This window comes from Periplaneta americana, chromosome 11 (genome assembly GCF_040183065.1).
Source record: "Periplaneta americana isolate PAMFEO1 chromosome 11, P.americana_PAMFEO1_priV1, whole genome shotgun sequence".
NCBI lineage: Eukaryota > Metazoa > Arthropoda > Insecta > Blattodea > Blattidae > Periplaneta > Periplaneta americana.
The window spans coordinates 174,871,479-174,896,307 of NC_091127.1; the positions used below are offsets into that span (position 1 = coordinate 174,871,479).

The 24,829-nt window shown below is 34.5% G+C and overlaps 1 protein-coding gene across 2 annotated transcripts in view; it reads right to left on the reverse strand.

Annotated features, from left to right (window-relative positions):
- Nucleotides 1-24,829, reverse strand: part of LOC138709620 (lysosomal aspartic protease-like) — a 32,834-nt gene that overhangs the window by 7,840 nt on the left and 165 nt on the right. The window contains exons 2-6 of one of the 2 annotated variants that reach the window (XM_069840520.1): nucleotides 12,593-12,659; nucleotides 11,704-11,821; nucleotides 8,606-8,724; nucleotides 5,366-5,562; nucleotides 1,614-1,736 (exon numbers count right to left, since the gene is read on the reverse strand). In XM_069840520.1, coding sequence (XP_069696621.1) covers nucleotides 1,614-1,736; nucleotides 5,366-5,562; nucleotides 8,606-8,724; nucleotides 11,704-11,821; nucleotides 12,593-12,659 — 624 coding nt within the window. The remainder of the gene's footprint in view (nucleotides 1-1,613; nucleotides 1,737-5,365; nucleotides 5,563-8,605; nucleotides 8,725-11,703; nucleotides 11,822-12,592; nucleotides 12,660-24,829) is intronic. The other variant, XM_069840521.1, reaches the window with a different exon arrangement.

Consider the following 24,829-nt stretch of genomic DNA (forward strand, 5'->3'; position numbering starts at 1 on the left):
TAATGAAACATACCCTCTGAATGGTTTTTTTAGGTGTCAAATACTTTTTCTTCAACCTATCCACCTTCAGTTTTTGAGTTTCAACGCGAAAACGCAAGTAACAATGTCAGGACGATCAGTGGGTTTTTCATGTGGGAGAAAAGCAATATTTATTTCAGGTCATTGTGGATTGTAGGTGAAAGTTAAAAAAATGTCAGGTTTGCTATGCTTTCGAACAATAGACATAACATCTTGGTATAGCATCTTGCTGGATGTAGAGCTTGAAATGTAGAGGGTAAAATCATTTTATCCTGCTAAGAGAGTTTGCTGAAATAATCGGGAGACTACATCATTTTGTAGGCTTCTTATTTTATCAGTAAGTAATACCTTTTGGTCTCTCCTTAGGAACTGTAATTTTTGCACTCTCTCGAGCCAATACTGAAGAGAATGATGCATATAAATAAATATCTACGCCACATCGACATTAAGTATATGAAAAAGACCCAACCCCACTTAATTAATAACTATAAAAATATTTGAATTTTAATAGCAATATTATTATCTTACGTCAGTTTTGTAGTTATATATACTATATAGCCGCCACTCAGTAAATTATAGAAATGAAGATCTAATTTAAGATATACTCTACATCTACTTATATAACCCCAAAACGTTTCACTTTCATATAATCAATATAGCATTAATATGTATAATTAATGAAAAATAGTCACATCATGGCATTAACTATAATAATAATAATAATAATAATAATAATAATAATAATAATAATAATATTTAATTTCTAATGGTAATCATGTCATCAAATCACCTCAAGTTTTGTAGATTTTAATATCTAATACACAGTTGTACTCAGAAAATTACACACCGCAGAATCAGACCTGTGAATTATTTTAGTAAGTCTTAAAGTTTTTAATAACCAGTTGAATTTGAGCCCTAAATATGTCACCAATCCTGTAGGTCATGGCTTTCGTGTAATAGTCTATTGTTTATTGTAGTGTGTGTTTTGTTTTATTCTATAATGCAATTAATTAGTTCTCAAAACTGACGAAAGATGGATTTTTGAAAATAGGAAAGTGATGTAGGAAATTTGACATTTCACTGAAAACTACTATTTTTCTGAGAAACTTTGGGTTCCAAGCTTCAAAATGAGGGGTCATTTATTAAAAGCCATTCAGCCGTTTTCCTATAATTTCCATTACCAGTTCAAATTATATATATATATATATATAGATGTAAAAACTCAAAAGTACCAAAACCTGAAGCCTGAAGTTAGGAGCTTGAAACCAGGGAGTGGTTCTCATAGTTAAATTAATCTTTGCCACGACATTTGTTTCAAAATAACTCTCGACACTAACATAAATATCCTTGAATGGAAATTATAAATCGGCATTATAAACAAGAACATTCTCAGATCTTGTTTAAGAAGTGCAGATTTAAATTGCAAATTCCTCCTCTGTTACTATGCTTTGTAATATTTAGTAGCATATAACTGAAAATATTTTTTGTAAAGTGACGATGGTTAATAGTTTACTAATAATAATAATAGTAATAATAATAATAATAATAATAAACTTAATTGACTAAGGAATGATTCTTACTTTAAGTTTACTTACTTAGAGATCTTAATCTTCCAATGTTGCTCTCCTATAATGGGGGCGTAGAACATTTCTCCTTTGTAACGATTTGGATCAGAACCACCGAAGATAATTTCATTCACAGGGTTGTCGTCAGTTTCACTAGAATCATCGGTAATTACACATTGGAAATTGAAATGTTTCCCGTAGATGATTTTACTACTAAAAATAAGTGAATGAATGAAGGAACAAACGAATAAACGAGTGAATGAATAAACGAATCAATGAGTGGATGGATTAATGAGTAAATAAATAAATTAATGAATGAAAGAATAAATGAGTAAATATATACATGAATATATAGGTAAATGAGTAATAAGTAAATAAATAAATAGATAAGTGAATAAGAGAATAATTAAATAATGGAATAAATAAAAGCTCCACAGCTCACCGCCCCACCGACGAACCGACGAACCGACGAACCGACGAACCGAATTTTGATTAGGAAGAAGTCGAAAAGAGGATTACCTAATTATAATCATATTGGAATTTGTTTTGTTTAGCTTAATTGCATAAATTTAAATTATTTCAGTTAAATGAAACAAAAGTTATTCCAACAGAATATTCATATTTCTAATTACAAACTGAAATTTGAGTGCCCGCATAGATGACTTGTAAAAAAATAATGCGATGACACATTGTGAGCAATTAAACATTTGTATGTATGTATGTATTTATTCACACTGCAAATGGATATACCCGGTGGCAGTGGTAACTAATTACACTCAATAATGACAATTAATAATAAACACAACTAAAAAAAAAATAATAATAATAATAATAATAATAATAATAATAATAATAATAATAATAATATCAAGGAGCGTCCTAAATTAAATGAAGTATGGTCACTTAAAATTACATTTGAAGTAAATCTAATTTGTATCTTAACCCTAAGTTCGAACTAAGACCCACGAGTGTGACAGGTTCATACCTGCACAAGTACCTTTCGGCACTACACTTATTTCGCTGTCAACTCACTCACTGCACCGATTCTATCCTGATTTCACTAACACTTCTAACCATTTCACTGTTCAAATACTTTGCACAGCCACTTCACTGACACCAACACACTTCACTTACACAATAGACTTCACTGACACTACACACTTCACTGACACAACACACTTCCTCACTGATAGAACACTTCAAATAACAAGATACCAATTACACCCTTTAAATAGTGTGTATAATATACTACCGTCTTTCAGTAAAGAAAATTCGTTCCGGCACCGGGAATCGAACCCGGGATCTCTCAGCTCTGCGCGCTGAGTGCTCTTTCCAACTGAGCTCATGCCGGGACAGTGAGCTATGCCGGGACACTGAGCTATGCCGTTATTAACGTTAATGGTTTTATTTTATTTGGACCCTATTATCGGTTTGAAAACTAATATTTAGCTAAAGAGATTATTGAAAGAAAAAGTACGCAAACTTGTATGGAATCAGTAGATCTACTTTTTAATAACACATTGTAACACTATCTCGGTTTTTAAGTAGGTTTTATCCTTTTTATTCAATTTCAGGGAGAAATTTATACATATTATATTGTAATACAAGAATATAAACTTTTAATGTGATTTACGTGATAGTGCATTTCGCAAAAGAAGCTGACTTGCAATAGGCATGCTGAAGAATCGAATATAATTTTGTTATGATGTTTAGAGTTTATCAAAATTGAGATGAATGGGCCAATATGACAAAATAAGTTATCAGAAGGTAGTACAAGCATAGGCTACTTCTGGTTCTTCGGGTACTTCGTTTAATGTACACTTCAGAAAATAAAAAAAATTACATCCTGATGTCTAAATGGTTTGACTTGAATTCAATTGACATCTAAAATGGTTCTATTTGCAGTCATTATCATGTTATTCCTTTTAGATGTCTTTTCCATTATTCAATCCCATTCGAAACCTGTTACTAACATTAATTTAGCTATAATGCCAACGTTTATAATAAATACAATGAAGGGTTCAGAGCCATAGTGGGCCAAACGCCATTTATTAGAAAAGGAGAAAGCAAGGGTTAAAGTTAAGTGAATACCATAGTTTAATGAAGATTGACATATCATTTAGTTTGAATGTGTATACTTTATATTACTTGCTATATGTTTCCATTGAATTATGGTAATAACTTCATTTTAACCCTTGTTTTCTACGTCTTCAGTAAATGGCGCTTGGCCCACTAGGGTTCTGAACCCTTCAATTAGAAGCATTGTTTGTTTACGTGGTTTTTAATTCGTTGCAAGTGAAAGGTTTATAAAACAGATTCCCACAATTGTAAAGAAAATACAAAGGCAACAACTTTCGGACTTTATGGTAGTTCAGGAAATTAATGCTAGGAAATTACACAGTAGTATTTATCAACAATAATCTCACTAGAGGTTTTGACTTATCTAGAGAAAATCAAAACTCGAGTGGGATTTAATTGACTATTACACGATTAGAAGAAAGTATATAAAGATTAGAAGTAACTAAGTACTCCAATACAATAAAATATTAATTGGCTTACGAAAATACAACTGTCTTCAAATGTATTATTGTACCATCTCAACATTACAAATATTACGCTAGATGCATGCTAGATGGCAGTGGTGTGTTATGATTAGTTGTTGTCCTGTTATCAGGTGTGCCAACTATGGAATCTTCATTGAGTTCTGTAGACGGTTACTAGTCAAGAAGGCTTTGTTGATTCAATTTCATTTTTATTAAAACAGTTGCATTCCACTTCAGTTATCCGGATCCCAGTAATCAACGTCACTTGACAGATGATTTTCAGTAAATCTTAGTATTAAACAATCTCTGATACTTGACTATCCATAATATCATATAGCAGAAGCTATAACACAACCTAAATAATATAAACAAGTGTTAGAAAAGTTTTAATTAGGGATGATGAAATAAACAAGAAACGTTTTAATTAACGATGATGACATAAAAATAAACATGAATAATTTTAAAAGAAACAATTATTGAAAGTACAATTTTCAAATTTGAATGTTTTAGTGGTTGGTGGTTCAGTTGATGTTATAATGGACATGTGCATGTACATGGTGTATTCCTCAACTTATTCAGGATCTCCGAATTGTGCTCTTCATTTGTTTGTAAATAGGGTTTCAGATAAGATGCATAGGTATGACCAGTGATCTTTATTAATTCTTGTTCTTGAATGCCAGTGCGAGTCATATTTGAAAGCGCTGTGCATCGACTGGAGTGGTCTGTAATTTTCTGTTTTTTGACGTCCAGACCAGTGCAGTTTGAAATGTTGGCAAACAAAGAAACAAATGCTAGGGTAGTGATAAAAATAAACAAATGCTAGGGACGCGATAAAATTAAACAAATACTAGGGACGCGATAAAATTGTGCGATAAGCAGCCATGATTGGTTGAAAGACGTCCTTTCGTACTTTTTATTGGTCAAAAGTAGTGTGACGTAGTAAAAGTGTAATAGTCATATTAAACATTAGCATTTCAACTCAAATGTTCTTACGGGGTTTCGAATGGGATTAGATACTGGCAAAGACATCTAAATGAATAATATAATAATGAGTGTAAACAGACAAAATTTAGATGCCCACTGTACATTCAGTTCAGACATTAAAAATTCAGGCTGTCATTTTTTTATTTCCTGAATTGTACATTTCACGAGGTTACTCTTCGCTGGTAAACATTCATGACAAGCAAGCAGTACAGAAGTTTTTGACGCTTAGAATGTAATGAAATACTTTCTACTTACATGCTTTTGCAAAAGGTGAAAATTGGCTCTGTGACAAGTCCTTGCTCTACCATATTATAAAACACTGGTAGCCCGTCACCATGAACCAGAGATTCGAATGCCAATCCCAAGATCCCATCCAGTGCATTAGAGGCAAAGCCTGAGGTGGAAGTCTCTGCTTCTCCGAATACCTGGTTCTTTACTGCTATTTTCCCAATCTGGAAATGATATTCATGAAACTTGAACTGCAGCCTGAAAATGCTCATTAGGCTATACGTGATATTACATTAATTTTCCTGTAAGCAGCCATGGTCACAAGCATTATCGTTAGCTTCGTCACAGTATTCAACATAGATTAATATCCAATTTTATGAATCGTTCAATGGGTCTCCTTCATCCAGTTTTATAATACGCCGTATTTCATCATTTACTCTTCTGAAGCGAATGTCTCATTGAAAGTTGTTGCATTATTTTAACGATAAAACGATAACTACCGTCCTTACTGTTTGTTCGAGAAACAGAAGTTAGTGGTCTGTTTGTGTAAGCCTACTGTTTGCTAATTCTTTTTCAAGATATTCACTACCATAATGGGCCCACTATTTATGCTGTAATATTTTATTTTATTAATACACCATTCTGTATCCCTGTCGTAACGGATTAGATGTATTCCAGTCCTTAATCCGTCATCATCCGCTATATAATGATTACAAATTAACAATACATATGTCATATGGCAACCTATAAGTGTAAACTAAGTATATGTTTAACATTTTTTTTACACAGTATAGTGCTAACATTTCTACGCTTGCTAATCTAATATAATTTACTTTTATAACTAATTTATATAATTCACCAACATATAATAATAATAATAATCATAATAATAATAATAATAATAATAATAATAATAATAATAATAATAATAATAATAATAATAATAAATCCTTATATTTGAAACCATCACTTTTTATTTTTTATATTAAATCTACTTAAAGGTTATTTTAACTTAATTATATACTTTAGGTAGCTTTATTTAGGGTCCGAATACTCAACATCTATAATCTCATTTCAGTCAGAGCTTTGACGTTCTCTTTCCACTTAATTTTAACTGTAAAAAGAAAGCTTCTAATTTATACATATTGCTAGCGTTTAGAGGACCATTCATTTGTTTATATGCCACTGTAGCGTTTATGTTCAAACATTTTTATCCACCCAACAATTTCTTAAATCATTCGTTGCCGCACAATTTAGAGCTATAGGCCTATGCATTCTGTCTTCCGCTAGTCCACATAACGGACATTTATCTTTTTGTACGTTCCCTCTCTTATTCTTGAGTCTCCAGATACATAAACTCCACCATGCCAATCCTGTTCTCTCTCCCCTTGAATTTAATCTAATATATTCTTCCCGTTTCCAAAACGTTTTAACCTCCCTGTAGTAATTCAGTGATCTTAAGTCCTGAATATTGCGAAAAATATCTTGTCTCGAAATTTCGTTTGACCTCTCTTTTACTATTCTTCCAATAGTCTTCGTATTTATAGTCCCTAACTCTCTCCATAGCCAATTTAGACCTAATCTGTTTATTTCTAATTCCAGCTCTTTCAACCAATTCGATTTCCAGTTAGTTAACAAGCTGTAATATATTTATTTCATTAACTAGCCGTACCCGTGCGCTCCGCTGCACCCGTTAGAAATAAATATAAAGTAATTGCATAATTAAAATAGGACATTTGATCCAGGGAATATTCGTGTTTGATAGAAGGATAAATCGTTTAATATGTTACTTAATTTAAATTCTATTTAAAAATTAAAATGGAATCATTTTGGTCCAGAGAGCACTCATTTGGTACAGTGACAATTCCTTTAACATGTTTCTTAATTTTTATTACATGCAACCATAGTTCAATGAACATTGACATCATTTACATTTAATGTGTATATTTTATTTTACTTGTTATATGTTTCCATTGAATTATGGTAATAACTTCATTTTAACTCTTGTTTTCTACGTATTCAGTAAATGGCGCTTGGCCCACTATGGTTCTGAACCCTTCAAATAACTTAAATAACTTATATTATATTATATTATATTATATTATATTATATTATATTATATTATATTATATTATATAAAAAGTGTGTTGATAACGGATGTACCCCGATAAGTAAGTTTTAAATTTGTTATGGGGGCTCTTGAATCTCAGGAGGAACAAATTTTATTTTACAACAGGGCAACATAATCTGCTTGGCTCATTACCCAAATTTTTAGCATTGCATTTAATGCATATGTATTTTATGTATTTTAACTCGATTCAATTGGGCATAGTTAAAATTTGGATTATAAAATAATGGAATGCTAAGCTAACATATTATTACTGCATACTAAATGAATACACTCTCGTTGTTCGTTAATTCTCTGAGATAAACATTATTTTAAGAAATACAGGAAACGAATACACAGAATAGCCTATTAAGTTTTCTGTGCATAAGAAGCTATTTTAATCTTACCTGTCCTCAATTCACTCAGAAGATACTGTAATAACATTATAGCATTATGTCCATACAGAGAAACTACACTTTCCAATGGTGAAATAATAATTAATTATACAAATCGGTTAATTTAGCTTCCGATATTGCTTCATACAAACACAGAAACATTTTCTGTAGGCTATGATTCATAGCTTTCGATTGTTGTCGACCAAGGCCCCTTATAGACGAAGTCATTTTTTTTATTTCATTATACCGCCTTAGATGGCAGTTATTTTAATTTTAAAACTCATTTATCTCAGTAAATATCAGTCCTATCAAAATGTTTCAAAGAATAAAACTTATCGGACATGAGTTTTAAAGAAATGTTTGTTATGTAACATTTTTCATAAAAAGCAATAATAAGCGAGATATTTCGATTTATTTAATTCAGGCCCCCTTATAACACCCCTTTTAAATAATGTATTTTGAATGCCATATAGCCTATAATCTAAGTTACAACGAACTTAATTTATATTCCAATTTTCATCGAAATCCGTTCAACCATTATCGCGTGAAAAGGTAACAAACATACAGACAGACAGACAGACAGACATACAAACAAAAATTTCAAAAAAGCGATTTTCGGTTTCAGGATGGTTAATTATATATGTTAGGACCAATTATTTTTGGAAAATCGAAAATTACCAGAAAAATTTCGGCTACAGATTTATTATTAGTATAGATTTAGATTGACGACATGATATATAGCCTAAGTTAATAATTGACACTTACCCTCAAGGTATCCTGAGCATTCACAGCCACTAACTCTCCGGATCCATATCTGATTTGGTATTGTCCTGTCCGTCGTCGGTAAGTGGATGATTTAGCTGCGTTGTATCTGTTCTGGAGCTCTGTGGGGAGTATAACGACACAGTAAACGTTTAGAATATTGCCACAACGCTGAAGGATTTTTAAGTACAAGAGTAATAATAAATAGAGGCTGAGGCGCTGTAGTCTTTCTGCTAACGTTGCGCCTGTTTTCTAATATTAATACTGTCTGAGCGTCAGCTCTGAAACCACGGCAGGAATGCTGCGTGGAACCCGATAGACCAGATATGTCAGAAATGAGGCATTCATTGTGCATAATTTATGTGCGAGGATCGCCGGTCTGTGCGGACTGCATCATTCAGGCGTTGCTCTTACCAGTTCTTAGCTGGAGGAGTGTACAATAATCTATTCTGCACTTCTAGTTTTGGATTAAATAGGCATTTGTACATCATAAACATACTTAGCAGAAGGAAAAAAAAAACACAGTTATTATCAGTGTCTACATCTGATACTTGTAATACAAGAAACATTAGGCTTACTCAGTTATACTTTATAAAGTAGTGGTTTGTAAAGCATAATTTATTAACATGATTTTTATATAGTATTTGAAGAAAAAAAATATTGCAGTAATTTCGAAACAACAAAAAACGAACAAGTATTTCATTTTACGTAGTAGGTACTAATTATTTTAAAGTAATAGACCATACTCTTTCATTGTTTCTCAAGCATTATTATTTATTGGGACCATTGGTACACAAATGTTGAAGAAAATATATTCCCAATTAATTACATGCGGTAGGACATTGTGAAGTTTTTATACTGAAATCATTTCCTTGCTGTATGTCAATATACAATAATATTAATAAATAATATAAATTAAGCTTAGAATTTAAATTCACATATAGTATATTTGGAAAACTTTGAGAGCAAGTATCGACAAGTCGGGAGCGTTACTGAAAGAAATTAGAAGTGTAGTTCACAAGCTGTGACGCGATGACATTCTCTTTATGTCAGGTTTAAAGATTTATTAATGTAAGTATATTAATATAATATAGATGGAAAATTTGCCATTATATATTTTTCCAGAAAATTTTTCCGCCTTGGAAATAGTTGGTTTCTTCGCTCCTTACAACCTCAAGTATTCCTCACTATATTCTCATCACTTAGCAGCTTATGAAATAGAAGTCGTCAGTCGCCTAACATTTGATGGCTGTGTTAGTAGACTCCAAAACAACGCCATTGTCAATTTCGTTTTGCCGCGAGAGTACTGATTAAGAAATAAGCGCTGGCGAATATCATATTTTGAGAACTTTACTCATCTGATCTAAACTGTCACAAGGCTCTTACCTCGACATGGGTTGATGAAAGCCTTTCATTTTAAAATAATTATTGTTGGCTGAGGAAAACATAAGAGTTATGTTATATGATTCGTAATTTATCTTCTTCGTTATATCTGTAGAGTCCTCACTTTATTTTTCACAACGCATTCACAGTCACAGCTCAATCAGCACCCGTACTGATCTGTGTTACTGAAACAAATGCTGGTATGCTGCTACAGATACTGTACAGCCCTAACGCGCGCCCCTCCAACCTGATTCACTCCCTCCAAGTAGAGGAATAGGAACTGCACATTGAACAGAGGCAGCTGCACAATGTGCAGGGTTTTGACATGCCTGCGGTAGACTGTACTATGCTTGCTGAGTCATTTCCCCCCGCTCCCCACTTCCTCAAACGGCGCGGTTTCAGAGCTGGCCCTCAATTTTACACCAACTGCTTAGTATACTTTCTCCTCTGTAGGTAATACAGTCTGTCTTTCTCTTTTCTTGTACATTCATTCATTCATTCATAGTGTTCTGCCCAAGGGAAGGTCTTTCACTGCAAACCCAGCATTCTCCAGTCTTTCCTATTTTCTGCCTTCCTCTTTGTCTCCTCATATGATCCACATATCTTAATGTCGTCTATCATCTGATATCTTCTTCTACCCCGAACTCTTCTCCCGTTCGCCATTCCTTCCAGTGCATCCTTCAGTCGGAAGTTTCTTTTTAGCCAGTGATCCAACCAATTCCTTTTCCTCTTTCTGATCAGTTTCAGCGTCATTCTTTCCTCACCCACTCTTTCTAACACAGCTTCATTTCTTATTCTGTCTGTCCACTTCACACTGTCCATCCTTCCATATCCACATTTCGAATGCTTCTATTCGCTTCTCTTCATTTCGTCGTAATGTCCATGGTTCTGCTCCCATACAATGCTACACTCCACACAAAGCACTTCACTAGTCTCTTCCGGGTCTACCGATAGATTTCCTTCCTATAGGTCGATATTTCCATATTTGCATGGTCAGTTTCGTATCTGGCATCCTCTTTAGATGTTCTTTCCACTTATGTTTATAATAATTATTTTGTCATTCATACTATGGATGTTAATTCATATCGTACGATCTGGTCTTGTACAACCTTTAACTTGTCGAAGGAATTTCATTTCTGACTCCTATATTCTGCTCTCTTGTTTTCTTGTCGTCCACAGTTCACTCCCATGCGTTAATATTGGCGCAGTCATAACTTTATTAAACTTCAGTTTTGCCTCTCTGTGTGTTTTATTTCTAAGGGTTCGATTAATTGTTCTGTAGATCACCTGAAACTTAGTAATATGTAGTTTATACTCTATAATATAGTCTTTATCATAACTGATATCATTCCCAAGGTAGCTGAAATGGCTAACTTGTTCCATACATTGACTGTTATTAATTACTACTTTTGTTCGTACAGATTCAATGCCTCGGAGAGTCATAACTTTTGTCTTTGTTGTAGAGATCTTCATATTGTATTCTTTGCAAATCTGGCTTAATTTAAAAATTGATCTTTGCAAGTCTTCTTCTTTATTTTGAACAATAAGCAAGCCATTATTCAAAATAAAGAAGAAGGCTTACAAAAAAATCTGCATTCATTTTGAAGAGTTCTTTTTAAAATTTCTGCCGTTTAAGCAAAGAGAAGGATTTGTATGGCTAAAGTATCGTCGGAATCAATTTACCAAATATAAGTTCAGAACCATAAATTACTACTTACTGCAGCTATCACTGCGGCATCGTGTAGAAGAGACCCACACGTCAGAAGATCCAGTATCGAACATTACATTGAATGTCTGACATGGCGTGCCGATGCATATTTTCCCCGTGTTTAGTTGCTGAAAATAATTGTATGTTAGAATGTTGTTTGTATTGCGTGACGAGAAAATTTACAAGTGGATATCTGCATAATTAATTTCCTTCTAAAGGAACTTATGAAACCTAAATCTTTAATATCTCTACAGACTTCGTGGGCCCTGGTCTACTTCAGAAGTACAAGACGAATATGGCAAAGAAAGAAGGATCTACGATTTGGAACCTCGTCTCCGTTGGCAGGACCAAGTATATGATAATCTTTGTACAGTGGGAGGACGACAAGAAGATGCAGAGAACAGAGACGAATGACGATATATCGTGAATGAGGCTAAAAACCACTTAGGTTTTGAAATGCCCTAAATTGAATTGAATTGCATTGATTGAATTGAATCTTTGCATGAGTTGTTCAGTTCATCTAACAGAGAACTTGAGCCATCGGCGTAGCTCTGGCGATAGCGCGTTTCCCTGCTCATCCGGAGTTAAGCTTTGGCGCGGGTTGGATTCCCGCTTGGCTGATTATCTGATTGGGGTTTTTCCGAGGTTTTCCCCAACCGCAAGGCGAATGTCAGGTCATTTATGGAGAATCCTCGACCTCATCTCGCTATCATCAATTCCATGGATGCTAAGTAACTCAGTAGTTGTACAGCGTCGTTAAATAACCAAGTAAAAAAAAAAACAGAAAATTTGATACACTATGGTAAAATAAAGGAATAGCACAGTACATGATAAGTGAAACCCTTTTCACTTTACATTATGTAATAATTGCTATCAACTTCTTAATGGTTAATACTTACGCTAATATTTTCATAACCAACTCGAGTATCTCTTCCACCTTGGACCCGAAAGGATTCTAATTGTATCCTGCAAAAAAAATTATTAAATAAATATTCGAAGTTAATATGAACAGAATTATGTGGGCCATAAGATGTAAATCACCAAAACATAAAGTAATATACAGGGCGGTTCATATTTATATACAACTTTTCATCCATGAGAGGATCAAATTAGAATGAATCAATAATACAGTCATTAGGATTACTTAAAATCCAACGTAAGCACCAGAATTTGCTGCACATTTTTCCAGACATGGCTGAACGTTCTGTACTGTCTTCACAAATATATCATTTGGCACCCGACCACACTCTTGTCGAATTACCGCTTCTGAAGTAATCACATCCGAGATTTCCTGGCGCACACCTTTTCTTTAAAGTATCCCCACAGAAAAAATCCAACGGTGTTAAATCTGAGCTTCTTGCAGGCCATTCGACATTTTCACGGCGCCCGATGACCCGTCCAGGAAACGCATTGGTAAGTCATTCCCGTGTTATCAATGAAAAATGGGGTGGCCATCTACATGCTTTATTTGTGCTTCAAATGATTTGGAACACAGTACATTTTAGCTTGGAACTGACTGTTTATGCTACTACAATGAAATAAGAAGTTGGATATAAATTTGGATTGCCCTCTAGTTGTCCGTGTACCATAATTTGTGGGTATATTAGCAACCTCTACCATTGTTGCACAGTATTATGTCAAGATAAATAATAAATGTAAAGTATTCTAAATGAAGCGTAAAGATAATAATTCAGTTGCATTAGTGATAAAGTTTCTTGTAGCAGAAGGTATGAAACATATTCATAAAGGTACAAACAGTGTAACATCAAATGTTTGTGTGTCAGTTTCTGTAGCTTGGTAGATACGATATGCTTAAATATGTTTATGCTCGACCATGCCGAAATGTAGTAATTATACACCTGGTAGCAGACCTTTAATGCATGTCATTAAAGTACACCTACTCATTAAAGGTCAGGTCTTTCAGCCAATGACGACTCAGGTTACAACTGTTCAGCCAATGACAGGTCAGCTTTCTACCGTTATAAAACCGCAAGTATCGATTATTCTCGGATATACAATCGAAAGAGAATTAGCGAAAAGTCACGGAGGCTGGAAATCCAATACTGTCGCAGAAGGTTATGTTCTGTTACTATAATAATTAGCGTTAATTGTGAATAATATTCAAATAAATTCAATTTGTCATCTCGTTTTTCAATGTCTAACTTTATTTCAAAGTTATCTCTGTAGGTTCTTATGGCCTAGCAAGGTCAATGTGAACATCTGTTCTTCGGAAAAAATCAATACTTTCGCGTCTGCGCACATCTCACAACATACGGGACATTGCTCCAGGTCAGATGCAATAAAATTAATAATATCAAGTTAGAAATATGGTCGAGCATAAAAAGTCGTATGAAACTCGCCTATAATGGTAATTAAGAAGCTCGTATGAAAATTATGAAACTCGCTTGCGCTCGTTTCATAAATATCCATACTCACTTCTTAATTACCTTCATTATAGGCTCGTTGCATAATGTACTATATAACGATTGTTATAGATGAAGAAAGTGCTTGAAACGAATGTTGAAAAGATAATTCCGGAAGATGGAAGAGTAACTTCAAATTAAGGCATTAAAATCTCATGTAAGTGTGGGAATTATACAGAGTGTCCGACAAGTTCCGCATAATAGGCTGAATCATAAAATATATTCGATTATTTTTTTTATTCAATGCAGTGGCACTTGACTAGAGTCATTGGTCGTACAATGGCGATAAAAACAAGAAGGAAAGAAAACGAAATAAAATGAACAATGTCCAAGGAAACTATGAAGGAGGGGATGTCAGCACTGCTGCATTCTATCTCTGGCCTCCCAGTACCTATCCACAAAGCCGACAGATGAAAGTGTTGGACAAGTCTTAATGTGGTTTGAGTCCATGGTGTCGGAACATCCACAGAGCATGCAGTGAGGGCTGGATAATACACCCAGGCGGTGGAGGTGATTAGCCAGACAGTCATGACCGACTGCGGTGCGGAACGTCGCAACAGCTTCTCTTCTGGGCCATTCGGGGAGAGTGGAGTTCAGTGCGTCCTTCCAGTGTTTATCTTTAATTTGGTCCTCCAAACTCTAATGGAAACATTGTCTCACTCGACTGCTCATATTTGTAGATGCTCTATGGAATGGCAGCATGTTAGAATATGAAAGGGGGATAGTTGTTCCTTTCTTTGCTAGAAAGTCTGCTGCTTCATTCCCGGCAATACCGCAGTGAGAAGGTATCCATTGCAGATGTACAATTTTATTTAGTTTCTTGATGTCTTCTCTGCATTGCTGAATGTCATCAGTAGCTGGTTGTAGTAAGTAGTTTCCAATTGCAGATATCGCTGCTTTTGAGTCACTGAGGAGGACAATGTTTGGAAATGGGAAGGACCTGCACAACAGTTGTTTCGCAGCAGTACATATGGCTCTTACTTCTCCATCAAAAGGTGTATGGTTGTTGCCTAGAGTGAGATAGGTAGAGAACAGTTGGCAATGAATTCCGGCCCCATTGGGCCCGTGTATATGACGATTATGACCCATACGATTTCCAAACATGTCTGGAGGCGAATTTAAACGCGGTGCATCATGTCGGCAGCGATCTCACGACACTTTTCCTTGATCCGATTTCGCAGGTATTGCAAGTCACGAAATTTCACTTTTATACCTTTTCCTTATCACAAATCCAGAAAGCAAAGTCAGGTGGATTTATGTCAGACGACTTGAGAGCCATCTCTCTGGGTCTTCTGTGTCATATCCACCGATCAGGGAAGTTGTCATCGAGCCAATTGCACACAGATGTGGCACCAATGTGGTGGAGCATGAACCATTATGGTCTTTCGCCTAGTAAATCCATACCGGCATTGTCGTCCATACCGGCAGTGTCGTATGCACATAGCTGCAGAGGACTCACAGAATCGACCAACCTAAATCCGCTTGACTCTGTTTTCCGGGATTTTCTTACGGAAACGGTGCACAAAGTGACCTGCATCATCCACGAAAGCGGATTGAGGAAAAGTGTCGTGAAATCACCATCGACATACTGCACCACTTTGTAATTATCATGAAGTTTCGCATCCAGGCATGTTTGGAAGTCGGAGAGGGTCATATAGAACATATTCTGTTTATCTTTCATTGTATTTATTAACTTGTATTCATTTCAAACTTACTAGCAATAAAATAAATGAATGAATGAATGAATGAATGAGTGAATAAATAAATAAATAAATAAATAAATTTAGCCTATGATACTGCACTTGTCGAACACCCTGTACATTAAATTATCCATATTCATCTGAATTATTATATCATTTGTTCAAAATGAGTTCCGAAAGAGCTTACAGAAGAGAACGAAGATATCCAGCATAGGATATCGTCAGCTTACTTCTAATTACATGTTTTGCCGAATGTTGAAATCTGTAGGCTATATACAATGTTTTCAAAATGCATCTGCTGATAACATCCCGTAAGACTACAAATGTTTTTTATATTTAATAAAATAATAACAAATGCATAACAGTTGTTAACTGGTGTATAAAAATAAGTTATTTCGCTCTACTGTAGGCTACTATTTTCTCAAACGCACTCACAAGGTTTCGGAAGTAAGCCAATGTTATACAATTGTCTCAAATATCACTATCTGACTGAAGGAAATGATTTTCTGAAGAAATTGTGACTTGTTACGAAACGTGTTATTTTAATAATTTCCAGTCAGAATTGATGAGGGAGAATATGAAATAGAAGCATCCATCGTCATCTTTTAAGAAACGCTCAAATATTAACGTTCTGTAAGTAAAGAAATGATGACAGTTTCGAGATATTAAAGGGATGATTTAATGTGGTGAAGCACGTTTGCGGTAATTTGCAAGAAAGTTAACCTGGTTACGTAAAAAAAGGCAACTTGTTTGCAATATGATTCTGCTGATTATGAGGACACGTTTGCAGCAGACATCAGTGACACGCATCATGGTAACTCAGGCGTGTCCATGACATGATGCGAAATATACTTAATAGCAAAACAGTGTTTTCCTTAAAATATAAATCCTTACTTACTTACTTACTTACTTACTTACTTACTTACTGGCTTTTAAGGAACCCGGAGGTTCATTGCCGCCCTCACATAAGCCTGCCATTGGTCTCTATCCTGTGCAAGGTTAATCCAGTCTCTACCATCTCATCCCACCTCCCTCAAATCCATTTTAATATAATCTTCCCACCTACGTCTCGGCCTCCCCAAAGGTCTTTTTCCCTCCGGCCTCCCAACTAACACTCTATATGAATTTCTGTATTAGCCCATACGTGCTACATGTCCTGCCCATCTCAAACGTCTGGATTTTATGTTCCTAATTATATCAGGTGAAGTATACAATGCGTGCAGCTCTGTGTTGTGTAACTTTCTCCATTCTCCTGTAACTTCATCCCTCTTAGCCCCAAATATTTTCCTAAGAACCTTATTCTCAAACACCCTCAATCTCTGTTCCTCTCTCAAAGTGAGAGTCCAAGTTTCACAACCATACAGAACAACCGGTAATATAAGTGTTTTATAAATTCTAACTTTCAGATTTTTTGACGGCATGGTGCGTCTAGAGGAGACTGCCTCCAGATATGGAGGGTAGCTGCGAATATATTGAATAAGCAGTCGTGGACAGCCGATAAGGGGTGGTCCTCCAGCTTGGGGGTTGGGCGAAGGGCTAACAACCCATTACCTTAAAAAACAACTTGTTACAAAACCTAACAGTAAAATATAAATACGTTATGAAATAAAATCGTATTTCACTTCCCAATTTAATCAGAGTAAAACCTGCACACGGATTGGTTAAAATGTGATTATATTTCAAATCATTAGCAATAATGAAGAATATAAAGTATACATACTTAAAAATGTTAAAGGAAATGTGGCTGGCTATGTTTGAAGAATAATAATGCAGTTGGACATAGGAGGTCTATAGATAGCAAAAATATACAGTTTCTTCAATTCTAACACTTTAATTTACTGTAACAGACCAGTGATTTATTTGGGATCGATATTCGTTCCACTGATTTATTATAAATCTAATTTTAACTGTCCTTTCTTTTTTTTTAATATTACATCTTCCCATATTTATAGAAATAATTTATTAGTAACAATATAATTCAGGAAGATAGATTTATTTTTAGGGACCTCTTGAGTTTTAAACTCGGATCTGCTGTCCATTGTGAATTAATGTGAACATTACGCACATACTTTAGCTTCTGTAATTCTTAATTTATTAATTATTCTCGAACTGTATCCTTATTAACGCACATGATATAATACAATTATTTTCATAAATCAATGGGAATAGTGAATACCAACTCTAGAGTTTAAATGTTTTTCACTAGTTCAGGATGTTCGTCTTCTAATTTTCTTCCGTGGTTTAAACGATTGTTTCATTATTTGAAACGTTTCTGTGACACTCTTTGATGTTCGCTGTTTGTTACATGTCTGCTTTACGATACACACGTACAGTCGTATAATTCAGCTCATATCACGTTCCCAAATGGAAACAATATTATGATTTATGACTTTCACTGCAGCACTCTATGAGCAATTCTCTCTGTATTCATACTAACTTCTGGTAGAGGGTAATACCGTCGACCGGGTATACTGTACACAAGGGGGGTAACTTTACACATTTCTAGAAAAATGGTGTATAACAATTTTAAAATTGGCACACACTTCAGTGTACCACACATATGTGCTGTTGTCACATAGAATCAGTTCCACGGAGTTGCTACACATTGTCTGTAATGTGCTGCCTTCTAAATATTTTTCTAGAAATGTGTGAAGTTACCCCCCTTGTGTAAAATATACCCGGTTGACGGTATCTGTTCCTTTGTCGTAACACTAGTTCTGTTTTCCAATCTCTACACTGTCTATATCATCACTATTCTTACCATAATGAACTGAATCCTTTGGTCCACTCATTTCCAGAGTCATGGATAGTTGGATGAGCTATCACTTAACGCCATTTTTAACGTACCGATAAGAAAATAATTAGCTATAACTAAGATAGTTTTATTGTTGCCATTGTTCTGGCCTCATTTTTCTAGATCTAGAAAATGCTGAGGTCAAGATAAAATTGTCTTCAGTTTAATTATCAGAAAGAGACTTTGTGCCTCATATATTGTACATTGTTTATCTATGTTTATGGAAAAAAGTAGTAAAAACGAAACTTCCGCTATAAATCTACGAATTTATCATGTTGTAACTGTTTCTATATGCACGAAACGTAGGCATATCGCTCAAGGCGGAATGTGTATGACTAAGTATATGTGATAATAAATTGGTATCGCTGACAGTGAAAACTTTGAATAGAATTCCCACTTTAGTCATCAATTAGTCAGCAAAGGAAGAAATCCTTGACACACACTTTCTCGTATATGATCATTTTACAAATGAGGGAATGTTTAATTGTCTTCACTCGATCGTATTGTTGATGACGATGCTAATGTTGTAAATGCAGTTTGAAAGGTACCGGTATTGCCTTTTGTCATAGTTTTTGTATACATAGGCCTATGAACTTAAGGAGAAAATTACATTCGACGTTTGGAAATTTTTGATTTCGTCCTTGAGAATTGTTACATAAGTTAAATAATTCAGGCACATAATAGAAGGTGACAGTGTAATTTGATTAATTCTGTCAGGATAATGAGCAAAGAACAAGTTAGATATTCCCGTGTCTGTTGTCATTTCACATTTATCCACAATTTACAACTTTTATTATCACCATTAGGCGACGATTTATTACTGCACCACATTATCTTATAATTAGCACAACTTCATTAGATTCTACAGCGGAAGTTCCGAAGAACAACTAATCCTAGCAATATCTGGGACTGCATTAAAGGAGTATCATTATCTGCTATAATGAGGGCGAGAATTTAAACATATTTAACATTTGAAGTAGTTTGTCTTCTGAGAGAAGTTTTACTAAATTTGTAAGAGTTGGCATCCATATTATGACTGTATAAATATTTAGAGTTTAGCGAAATTATAACTTTTACATTTTGTTTCTCCTAGGCATGTCCTTGCTTTTGTGCGTTACAGACATGTTTTACCTCAAAGTTCACCTACTTTATCGAATAGTTCAGTTTCAAATAACATAATTTTATAATAAAATTCCTCTAATTGAAAAATTTTTCTCACAAAATCGAAATTTGATTTAAAAAAGTTGCCATATGTCTTACTTCTCAATTTCTCTGATTCCACTACATCTGTGACAAGTAGAGAATCAGAAATATCTAGAAATGATTTGTGTACATTGGAATGCTAATCGCAATTTTCATAACTTTATAGCTGTTACAGTATCATAAAAATGTACTTCATAGTTAAAATAAAGTTTTCTGATAATGCATTTGTAGGCCTACTTTTTATCTAGAGAAGGTCATGACATACATCATAAACCACGTAACATGTATGACTTATTTTTTGTTTGTCTGGGCTGCTACTGATAGATGAACAGTCTCTTTTAGTCGTTAATAAGAAGTGAAGTGAATCTGTATATTGAAGAAGAGAGAACTGTTGCATATAATAATTTCGTGAAATGTACTTATTCAAGAAGTTGCCAATGAAGATATCATACAAAATATCCGAATTGATAAAAAATATCAAGTAAATATTACATTTAATAATAGTAACATAATCTAAACAATAGACATTTTGTATGGAATTAAAAAAAAGAACTTGAATGGTAGCGTATTTAGGGAATTCTCACATACAGTATTAGATAAATTATAGGACTGTACAACTTGTACAAGATTCGAAGTTTGTATCAAAGGAAGCTGTAAGTTAAGTTAAAGTATAAATTGTATGTCCATAAAACCACAAATTACTGACAACGTACTTCTTTATCGCTGCTGTATACTCATACGTGGTACAGTCATTAAGTTCTGACACTGACGCCTGAAGGGTAGGCACCCACAAGAATCTGGATGTCTCAGAAGATGCCGCGTGATACGGCGTACACTTAAACAGATCGACATCCTCCCTCAATATAGTCGCCGTTGGCCGCTATGCACGTCTGCCAACGTTGGTGTAGCTGCTGGAAGCACTGCTGAAAGATGTTGGCAGGAAGACGCCGTATGGCTTCTCTTGTGGCAGTCATGACCTTATCGGCCGCATAAAAATTACGCCCACGTAGGATTGATTTCATGAGGGGAAAGAGAAAAAAAATCGCATGGTGCGAGATCAGGTGAGTACGGAGGGTGTGGCAAAACAGCGACCTTTTGCCTTGCAAGTTCCTCTTGGACAAGGATGGAGCGATGTGCAGAGGCGTTGTCGTGTAGCAACAGCCAATTCTTCCTATGCCAAAGCTCAGGACGCTTACGACGAATTGAATTGCGTAAACGGCCAAGAATCTCTTTGTAGAGGATCTTGTCTACAGTTGCACCTTGTGGGATGAATTCTATGTGAACAATTCCATTTGAATAAAAAAAAAACTGTTAAAGCATCACCTTGCCTTTTGACCTGTCTTGTTGCGGATTTTTCTGTCGTGGAAAATGGCGTTTTCCAGGTGGCGGATTGTCGCTTCAGTTGCAGATCGTAAAGGAAGCACCATGTTTCTTCTCCAGTTATGATCGGTTATAGCAATTTCGCCTAATTTCTGACAGAACGTGACGTTTGCCCGTTGCTCAAACTGCAACATACTCGAGTTCCGATGCGCGCATTCAAATCACCGTCACAACAATGACCGTAGTTCTGCTTACACTATATGCACGTAACTGTATGATGCTGGGACGAGAGACTAACTGACAAGGTACCATATCACGGCGCCACCTATCCGTTCTAGTGCACCACACCGCCACTATGCCCTCAGTCTCAGAACTTAATGAATGTACCACGTATCTGGTCACTGAGACTGAAAGGATTTGTATAAGAAATTATTATTTGAGCGTGAAGCTTTAGTCGCATCGAGATGTCGCATTGTTGAAAGTTACTTCATTGAACTAACAAAGTGAACTCGGGAGTATCAGACTTAGTTACGAAGGAATGCTTAAGACGGATTAAAATAAGTTCTTTTTAAGTTATAAAGCTACTGCAGGCCTTTATAGAGAATCTTGCTTGTATGCTTTTGATGTTGAACATGATTATTACCATGTTCTGTGGTGCGGTGGCCAAATAAATAACATCACAAATATTTTATTTCTTTTTTAGTTACAGACCTCGGCAAATTTGATATGTTATTGTTTCTTACAATACCACGAGTACGCGAGTATAAGTAAAATTATGTAGAATTGTTTCTTATTACAAATACGAACCTCAAATGAAACTAATTTCATTTTAAAATTTCCGCTAACTGCAAGAGAATGATCGCTGTGCTAGGAATTTTCTTGTTTTTAGTTTCCTGGAAATTTTCCAATGAGAAGTTTTAGCCAAAGATCTGAAATTTATTTTATAAAAAGAGAACGTGAATAGATTCATTTGTTTACGAGTTTTCCGTTGATAAGCAATAAGATTTTTTCGAGAGTTAGTGGCACGGAATAAATCGACGTCATGGGCAGGAAACCGGCACGTCTGCAACCCAAAAATTGTTCTGATTGCTGTAAATACTCGTACATAATGTAACCAGAGCAATAATACTATTGTAAGGTACTTCAGGAGTTTCATGGAAGTGATGTAAGTTTTTGAGTATTTCTGGCTTGTTGTTTGTTAAATGTATTTAATAATTTAAGTTTATTTAATATATATTTAGATGATGTTATCTGACAGCTACTGTGGATCATAGAAACAAGAAGAATTTATTATTAAAAGACGTGAAAGAAATTGTGAAACTCCAGCTTTTCCTACTGCTTGCTGTCTCTCGTTAGACTAGTAGTATCTTCATAATGTGAAAATGAGTGTGGAGAGGTTGCACAATAGATCAGCAATGTTCACAGTTCTGGTTTAAATGATACCCACTAAACTAACCTAACCCAACCTAAATCTACTTTCACATAAGTAACGTGTGAATTATTTTTTCTGGATTGGTTATAAGATTAAATTTGTACAAGTGGAAATAAATTATGATAATAATATTAAATGTAGACTGATCAATATTTGCGAAAGACAATGCAACTATAGTGAAATGCGTTTCTGTGAAGCGTTTCTTTGAGAGATTATTTGCGTTGTAGTTCTGATATTGTTCCAATGGCTAACATTTCTGTCAAGAATTATGAAGGTTGTACTCGTCATGATGAAAACATGGTTTTGAAGGAGATACCAAACCAGTATGTAATATCGGCGATCAAGGAAAGCGAAATGTCATGTCAATTTACAGATACAATGATGACAGTAAGAATATATCGTTTAACTTGAAAAAAATTGACAAGGCTGTTCGCTCATATGTTATGAATTTGTGCTGTCGGAAGAAGGTTTTGGATTTTTAAGGAAGGATAAAAATGCTGTCACATATTCTTTAGAAGGGAACTAAAACTACAGGGTGTCAGAGATTTACGGCATGTGAATAATTTTTAAGGCCTTTTCACAAAGTAAACTTAGGCAACAAAAAATGGCATTGCGTTGAAATGAAACTAGGGCCGATCTTGGAAAATATCAAACACAAAACAGCATTATAGAACTTATTCTCAAGTACAGAAATAGCCGTGTTTCATTATTGCCCATTTTTGTAGTTAGAGTAAAGATGTAAACAAAGTATATGATCTCGAAAGAAACACAATTGATCCATCAATCGATAATACCACTAGAGAACAATAAAATTGACAATTTTAGTGTATATATTTTTCAATCTGAAAGCTCTACTTGTTTGCTAATTTGAATACACTTTACGTCAGGCTGTTAGTCTTACACTTAAGTCTGTATAACGAATGAAGCATATACAAGCAACATTTCTGCCTCAACATCAAGTTTAATTGTTAATTGCGGAGCTATATCCTACTTAAGTCAATGTCTCGAGATTGTAGAAGTTACCAAACCATCAAAGCACGAGTAGAAGTAGTGGAACGTAATAGACATTCAAAGTTGTTAGAGTTTGACGTATCTAAGAGGAGACTGCTATTATAAAAAATTATTTTGAATTTAGAGTAGCGCGAACAAAGAAACATAGACTCGTTAATGTGGCGCATATATCAGGTAAATTTTGTTCTAATAAATTTGTTTCTCTTCTGGCGTTATTTACACTGATTTTCTTACAATATTATCATAATTAGTTGTAAAAGACTGATGGTATGTGAACTTGAAGCACAGATTAAGGGGAGAGGATAGTAATTTTTAAAACTTTTTTCTTATTTGGTGTAAAATATTAATTTTTTGTATGTAGAGAGCTCATGGCTATAGCAACTCAACAAAATATAAATATTTTGAATAAATTATTTGGGAGGCAGATTTGAAAAAAAAAATGTACCCAATGCAGGATTTTACTAAACTCGATATATCTAAGCCATTTTTAAAGATAAATTCAAACACTATGTTACAATTTATTTGTAAAAGCACGCTCTACAAACTGTCTGTAACAGAAATTTGATATTAGTTCCTACATTTGTAAAATAAACAATTAAAATTTAATAACATTTTTTTTATTTTCTTTCTTGCAAACAGAGAGACTTATTTTTAAAATGAAATCAATTAGGGAAATTCCGTTACAGAGAAAAGTTTCCTAGTAGTCTAGAGAATGTGTATTCTAAATTCCATTCATATATCTTTAATAGTTAAAAAATTATATCGATTTTTGTCTGGCTATGTACCGAAAAAAGTAAAGTTCCAGAAACAGCAATCAAAGGGAGTGTGATTTAATAATCCAGAGCGCAGGAACTTGAAAAATGGCGTCTCAACATCCAATAAGGGCACAGATACCCACACAATGTTATACAATGTATTACACACACATCACAGAGTATTTTAAAGAAAAATTTGGTTTTGAAAAAAAAATGAAGTTCCGGAAACAACAAACAAAAGGGCGGTGTGATTTAAAAATCCAGAGCGCAGGAAGTTTAAAAATGGCGTCTGAACAACTGATAAGGGCACAAATACCCACAAAATATTATACAATGTATTCTACACATATCACAGAGTATTTTAAGGAAAAAAATTGTTTTTTGAAAATTTACTCATTTTTCACCAAAAAATACCATCCTCTTCCCTTAAGTGTTTTATTCTCTCGTTCTTTATTACATGTAGAATTTCGTCTAAAATCGAGAAAATTATTTTATTCG